Source organism: Pygoscelis adeliae, unplaced genomic scaffold (genome assembly GCF_000699105.1).
Source record: "Pygoscelis adeliae isolate BGI_AS28 unplaced genomic scaffold, ASM69910v1 Scaffold445, whole genome shotgun sequence".
In the NCBI taxonomy this organism is placed as follows: domain Eukaryota; kingdom Metazoa; phylum Chordata; class Aves; order Sphenisciformes; family Spheniscidae; genus Pygoscelis; species Pygoscelis adeliae.
In genome coordinates, this window is record NW_008824894.1 from 773301 (window position 1) to 780632 (window position 7332).

Consider the following 7332-nt stretch of genomic DNA (forward strand, 5'->3'; position numbering starts at 1 on the left):
CAAGCTCGGTGCTGGCGGGATGTCAGCTGCACTGGACGAGCGGCATGGCTTCCTGCAGAGCTTCACCACGCTGCTACTGCGGGTCCAGCTGGACAAGTGGAGCAAGTTTGTAGGCAGCGAGGAGGCTGCAGCCGTGCTGGATGAGTTCTTCAAGCAGCAGGACGTGCTGGAGCTGGTGCTGGGGCTGAATCCCTCCGGGCAGCTCCTGCCGACCGCCTGCTTCCCACCCGCCCTCAGGGGCAAGGGTGTCTACTTCGTGAAGAAGAAGAGGGAGAACATCACCCGGGATAACTGCCGGAGTGGGCTGCTGGTGGGAGACATCAGCCCCTCACCAGTGGAGCAGCTCATCACCGTGGTGGAGGAGGTAGGTCACCCATGTGGGTGGCTGCCGGGGCACAGGCTCGGGGCAGGTGAGATGAGCAGAGCTCTCCATGCACGCCACTGCAGCCTGGATACCCGCTGCAGGCTGCTGTAGCCAAAACTTTAGGTAAGCTCAAAAAGCAACTAAAGGAAATTAATAGAAGAAAAATTTTCCCAGGCACTGGCCCTGGCCTCACGGTGGCTCTCGGCTGCCCGCCCTGCTGTGCTGGTGGGCTGACCGAGGCTCACCAGGACACAGAGCTGGGTGAAGGTCACAAGCCTGGTTTTCTCCCAGGGCCCAGCTGGATCACTTCCTCCCTGTGGTTTTAAAAACTCAGCGTAATTCCCCCTTACCCATGCCCCGCAGCTGGGAAATGTCTGAGTGGATTTCTCCCAAACTTCCCATAAATATTCCCGCTCAGAGGACTGCCAGCCCAGAGCACCCAAAAGCTGAGTCAGGCCCCAGGAGCCCCCGCAATTCCTCTTCTTCAATGCCTGGGGCTTTTGCTCGTGCGCCAGCCCCTCACCCTGCTGGGTGCACTCATTGCACCGCTCCCAGCACTTCCCAAACCATGAGTCAGAAACCCGCCACAGGGTGAGGGGACTCCTGGTTGTGCTGATGAGAAAAAACATCAGCAAAACCCATCTGTGGCTGCCGGAGCTGTGGCTGGGCTGAGACTGGGCTCGGGTGGGCAGCAAGAGGGGACGCTGTGCAAACCAGCGTGGCTGCACGCTGCCCTTTGCAACGGGAGAGCCGGTGCTCCCGACCGAGCACCCGACTAAGCACCCAACCAAGCCCTCTCCTCCAGGTCGTGTCCCCCCTGCTTCTGAGTGAGGAGAACATGGTGGGCTGGCCCAGGGTGGTGGTGGAGGACATCGTGCGACAAGCCCACCAGCTGAAGAACAAGATGTTCGTGATGGGCGGGAAGATTCAGGGGAAGCCGCTGCTCCCACTGCCAGAGCACCTGGATGGCCAGGACGACTCCAGCACCGTCCTGGACTGGTGGGTGCTGCCAGCACCGCTCAGTGCTAGCAAAGTCTGGCAGGGGCCCGGGGCAGCACAAGTCCCTCTGGGAAGGATGGGAGCCAGGACGCTAGCTTGGTCCCTGAGCATCCCTGGGCACAGCCGCTCCTCAGCAGCAGAGCACCTTCGAGCGGCTCATGCCAGGCTGTCGTGCTGGTGGAGGTGGCTGCAAGTGGGTGCACAGGACTCCCCTGGGGCAGCAGGGCTCCTCCAGGGCGGTTTGGGGCCAGTCCCGGTGCTGGAGCGTAACCTGGCTACCTTTTAGCCTGGCAGGGCTTGTGGACGTTTCAGTACTGCACTCCATCGAGACCATTGTCATCGAGTGGTCCCACCAGGTCAGCGACATCCTGAGCAAGGACTCGGCGCAGCCGCTGCTGGAGGGGCTGCACCCCCTGCCCAGGGCAGAGTTCGAGTTCTGGCACACCAGGATGGTCAACCTGCAGTGCATCAACAACCAGGTACCTCCTTGCCCATGGGCAGCTGGCAGCCGTGAGTCCCCGGTGCTGAGCCCCCGGTGCTGAGCCCGCCACCTCTCCCCTCCCAGCTGCTCTCGCCCCGAGTGACGACGCTGGCTGAGGTGCTGGAGAAGGCCAACAGTTGCTACTGGCCAGCACTCCAGAGCATGTTCAGGGACGTCAGCGCCGGTAAGCCCCCGGGTGATGTGGTGGGCAGCTGTCTCTCGCCCCCCCGGGGAGGCTTCCCCATCCCTGACGCGGAGTTTCTCCCCTGGCCCAGGCCTGGAGGAAGCCAAGGACGTCAGCCTCCACCTGCAACCGCTTCGGATCCTGCTGGAAGAGATGGAGCAAGCGGATTACTCCCAGGTAAATTATATGTGGCAAAATAACCAGGCACCGCCTGGCTTCCTCGGCCAGGTAGAGGCGGTGGTACTGAGCCCCAGAGGCTGCGTGCAGGTGCGGATCCGCCCTGGCTCTGCCCGACCCTCGTTAGCGCGGCCACGGCCCTGCACTAACACGGCTCTGCTCCCGCAGCTGCAGCCCTACGTGGACAGGGCGCTGTGCACCGTCCGCCTCCTCCGGGCTTACTGCCAGCACTACAGCTCACCCGCCCGTGTCATCGTCGTCCTGCAGGAGATCTGCAACCTCCTCATGGAGATGGTAGAGCCCCGGGCCCGGCCGCGGCTCCAGAGGGACAGGGGCAGGGCAGCACCCAGCCACCCCCTCCTCCAGCCGCCTCACTGTGGCACCGTTAACAGGAGGGGTGACACAGGGCAGGCGTGGGGAGCCCAGCTGGGGTGACATAGAGACACCCCAATCAAAGGACCAGCAAAGCCCCCACGTAGGGCTGGAGGGGGTTTGGGGCAGGCGTGGGCTGCAGGCAATCACCAGAGAGCCCGTGGGGCCGGACGGGGGCAGGAGAAGCCCCCTTGCTCCCCTCTGCCAACAGCCCCTGCCTGCATCTGCCTGTCCTAGAGCCGTAACTTCCTGAGCCCCGAGGACGTGATGAAGGGGCTGCAAGGAGAAACCGAGGAGACCTTAGGGGGAATCAGACTGAGCATTTCCACCATAGAGAAGCTCTTCCAGTCCTACAGCACTTACTGCTCGGACCTGATTCCCACGTTGTTCCCGGTGGGTGCAGGGGACGATGCGGGGCCACCTGGCCCGGTCCACGCCAGGTCCGCTCGCTGACGGCCCCTCTCCACTTCCAGGAGGAGTCACAGCTCTGGGAGTTCTCCCCTTCCCTCATCTTCAAGAGAACGGACTCCTTCTTGCACAGGCTGAAGACCATTGAGGTGACAGCACAGCATTTTGGGGCATGGCACCAGGCCCATATGGGCTCCCCCTGTCCTGGGGATGCCGGGGTGGTCCCCTGAGAGTGGCACTGGGGCAAACTCCACTCCAGCCCCGGGGCAGGCTGGGGCCGCTGGCGCAGGTGAGGAGCAGAGGGAAGATGGGAGCTCAGCAGTGGTGCATTGCTGGGAGCACAGCGGCAGTGCATTGCTGGGAGCACAGCGGCATCGTTCCCAGCACACCACCCATGCCCCCATGCCCCCGGGGCCTCACAGGCACCCCGAGCCAGGCCACAAAGCACCCCCTGGAAGGATGCTCCTCAGGAGCGGTGAACTCGCAGGACGCAGCCCTGCACTGGTGCTGCAGCTCCTGCACCCGCAGCACTGAGGCACGGGGAGCCGGGGTTTGTCACCAAGACGAGCCGGGTCAGGTGATGGTTTGTGCTTGCCAGGAGCTGTACCAGACAGCTATCGAGTTTCTGAAGCTGGAGAAGGCAGAGCTGGGGGGAGTGAGAGGAAACATCCTCGGGAGCCAGGCATTTCAGATCTACGAGGAGGTGTCTGAACTCATCAAGGGTTTTGCTGATTGCAAATATGATCCCTTAGATCCCGCAGAAGAGGTGAGTGAATGCTGGTATGGAAGTGTATGCATTTGCTAATTAAAAAAAATTGCTTGCCAGGACACGCTGGAAGAGCTGCACGTAAGACTGTCCCACGGCAGCATGCATGCTCGCTTTGGGGCAGGTCATGGGACTCCGAGGCATCCAGGTTCAGTGAATCCTTCAGGAAGGATTTGGGAAGGAAGCGTAGAGGCTGCGCCTGCTTAAATCGTTTTTCTCTCACTGGCAGCAATTGAACAAAGACTTTGCAGAGTTCCAGGAGAAGATTCAGGACGTGGACAGGCGACTGGCCACCATCTTCTGCCAAGGCTTTGATGACTGCAACAGCCTGGCATCTGCTGTGAAGGTACAAATGCCCTCCCCCAGCTTGATGGGTCCTGCCCTCGGGCACAGGGTGTCCTCGCTTGAGCTTTGGAGGCTGGCAGCAGGCACACTGCCTGCAGCCCAGCACACTGCACCCGTGCGCTTGGGAGTGACCCTGGGGGTGTCACCGGGCCGTTCCAGTGATGCTCTGGAGCACAGAAGCCAACGCCTCTTTCTCCTGCAGTTGGTGCACATGTTTGCCTCCCTGCTGGAACGGCCTTTGATAAAGGCTGAGGTTTCCCCCTGTTACTCAGCCCTGCTGGGAATGTTCAGCGCCGAGCTGGATAATGTGAAGGCGCTGTATGACACCCAGACCACTTCCCCACTGCCGTGCAGGGGGGGCCCGCCCATCAACAAAAACATGCCGCCGGTGGCCGGGCAGCTGAAGTGGGCTCTGGAGCTGCAGCAGCGGCTGGAGGGGCCACACAGGGACTTGTTCGCCATCAGCCACCCGTACGTGCCGGTCCACCCCGTCACCCCATGGGGATGAGGGGCAGCAGCCGGGGCAGGATCTGGCCCGGCGTGTGTCTCCTCCCGTGCTCTACTGCAGCAACTGCTTCTTTATCATGACCTTGACAGTGTGATGGTCAGTGCTGAAGCTAGACTGGTGTCTGGGAAGTACGAAGAAATGATAGGACTGCTGCAAGGTTACCGTGAGAAGGTCTACGAGGAGTGGGTGTGCGGAGCCGGCCAGGACTGCCACTTCAGCCTGGAGCAGCCCTTGATCCTGAGGGACCCCAGCTCTTCCCTCCTCAGCGTGAACTTCAGCAAAGAGGTCGGTGCTGGCGCAGGCAGCCAACCTGGCGCAGGGGAACGCCAGCGATCACCCGCCTGAATGTAAATTTGACTTTCTCAGAGGCTGTGGTGAGACATTTCAGGTTTTACTAACAAGCCTTGCCTCCGGCCATTGTGTCTCGCAGCTCGTCGCTGTTCTGCGGGAGGTGAAATACTTGAACTTCCAGCAGCAGAAGGATATCCCAGGCAGTGCTGAGAGCCTCTTTGCTCAAAATGAGACTTTCCAAAAGTTTGTGGACAACCTGGATCTTATCGTTGGCTGGTACAATGAGGCAGGTTGCAAAGGGGAGATAACCTGGCTGCTTTTCCATGCCCTGGGGCCTGGTCAGGCTGAGACTGCCTGGGGAGCCCCCAGGGGAGAGGCTCTTATGAAATGGGCCCTGGAAGCCCGAGGGGATTGGGGTACACTGGGCACGTCACCGGCACCCTGGGTCCCTGCCCGTCCCATGGCTGAGTCGAGCTACCGTTGCTGCCACCACACCGGCCTCCTTCCGCCCCCTAAGCTCTGTCAGTGGGGTGGGAATCCCATTCCTCTGTAAAACCAGTGACCTAGCGAGCGCGTCTCAGCCGGAGCAGGGTCCCTCCTCTGCCTGCAGCACTCACCTGTGGACATGTTGGTCCCCCAGGTGAAGCGGAGACTGCTGCCGGTGGAGCTCCCACTGGTGGCGGGGGAGCTGGAGGCCATGGATGGCCAGCTGGCCAGCGCAGAGCACACCCTGTTTTGGAACCATGAAGGTACAAACCCACCCCTGGTTGCCCAAGGCCAGAGATCCTCTTTGTGCGTTTCGGGGGGTCCCCGGCACTGTCCCACCTCCTGCCCAGCGGCTGCCCTCGGGTCCCCACAGCCATCACACCCAAAACGCGGATCCCTGCCCCGCAGGCGTGGCTGGGTGGGTGAGGTGGGGGGGCCAGACAGTGTGCCCCCCCGCCGTGGTGGATAGCCCCTAAGTGCCCTGACCACGGCTTGCTGCCTTGGAGGCGTCTGCGTAACCTGTCAAGCTTGGACGTGCGTTTTCCTCCCAGGTGTCATGGAGTACATCCAAGAGATGAGAGAGATCTTGTACGACTTGCAGACCAGGGTCCAGAAAGCAAAGTTAAACATGGAAAATATCACCCAGCTGATGGAGGTAGCTTTTGCTGGTGCTTTACGAGTGCCTTCCCGGGAAGCCTCCTGCAGGGGTTTACCCTTCCCCAGCACAGCGGAGCAGCCCTGTCGTCTTCTCCCTGCAGGAGTGCTCAGCTGCTCCCTTGTTTGAAAGGAAAGACAACAAGGAGGCAGCACTCTTGGACCTGGACGGGAAAGCAAACACCTTAACCAAGCGCTATGCTGCCATTAGGGATGCAGGCGTAAAGATCCAGGAGATGGTGGAGGTGAGACACGTCCCAGGACACTTCAGTCGGAATTGATTAACAAGGAGTGTGTCCGGCGCTCGCGTGCTGCGATGCTCTGAACCCAGTGGTGTGTCCCCCCTTTTATAACTGTGAGCGCTGGACTCAAAGCCGGGGTGCAATCCTCCGGTCTCTGCTGAGACGAGGCTCCAGTGAAGGGCCATAAAACACCTCACACGGCCTCCAGAAATCCTCTGCCCTCCCGGGGTGAGGTCTTGGCTGCAGCTTCTGGTGTCATACAGCTGGGAGAAGGGAAGGATGCAGGATCTGTGCGACAGCCAGGCAGGACAAACCCGCAGGGGCCATGAGAGGGAACTCACTCGCAGTGTTAGGAGCTGGTACATTTGCTGGGTATTTATTGAAAAGTATTAGTTGGGGTTTTTTCTGCTTGCAGGAGAATGCAGATCTGTTTAAGGCTGATAAGTCGTCGCAGATATGGCTGGACTATGTGGGATACATAGATGGAATCGTGCTGGATGGACTATTCAGACTTGTCCACAAATCTCTGCAGCTGCTGCTCACCAACATGGCCCCTGACGTAGGTCCAGGTTTGCCCTGTGGCGTGGTGCCCGTTCTTTGCCCATACTCGGGATGTCCCACCATTCACTGTTTGGTGGCCAAACGTGCCCATCCCAGCGCTCCCCGGTGCACCCGGGCAGCGAGCGCCGGAGGTGCTGGTGTCCCCCTTGTCCCCGCTGTGGAGGGGCCGTGGGGCTGGGTGCTGGGGTGGGCACAGGAGGGAGCTGAAACACACGGGTTGCTGACCTGTTTCAGGCCAATGTGGCCCCGTTGTTCGAGGTGCGCATGGAGCTGTGCGACGGCAGAGTGCGGTACCATCCCTCGCTGGAGGCGGGAGATGACAACAGCTTCTTGGAGCTGGTGGAGAGCCTGCTCAGCGATACCTACGCATCTGCGGCATGCATGCCTCGGCTGCTGGAGGGGAAGCTGAGCTACAAGGTCAGTCCATGGCGGGTGGCACCTCCCAGCTTGGCCGGAGGTGGGTGAGGATGCCCGGTCCCCTGAGCCGGTCCCCG

At 61.0% G+C, this 7332-nt stretch overlaps 1 protein-coding gene across 1 annotated transcript in view; it reads left to right on the forward strand.

Annotated features, from left to right (window-relative positions):
- The first annotated feature begins 19 nt into the window (after positions 1–19).
- Positions 20–7332, forward strand: part of DNAH17 (dynein, axonemal, heavy chain 17) — a 39045-nt gene continuing 31732 nt past the window's right edge. Inside the window, 18 exon segments of the mRNA XM_009324590.1 lie at positions 20–364; positions 1170–1363; positions 1650–1842; positions 1929–2028; positions 2120–2205; positions 2374–2499; positions 2815–2970; positions 3051–3134; positions 3584–3751; positions 3981–4097; positions 4299–4567; positions 4694–4889; positions 5035–5181; positions 5536–5644; positions 5933–6036; positions 6140–6280; positions 6693–6836; positions 7073–7299. Coding sequence (XP_009322865.1) covers positions 20–364; positions 1170–1363; positions 1650–1842; positions 1929–2028; positions 2120–2205; positions 2374–2499; positions 2815–2970; positions 3051–3134; positions 3584–3751; positions 3981–4097; positions 4299–4567; positions 4694–4889; positions 5035–5181; positions 5536–5644; positions 5933–6036; positions 6140–6280; positions 6693–6836; positions 7073–7299 — 2906 coding nt within the window.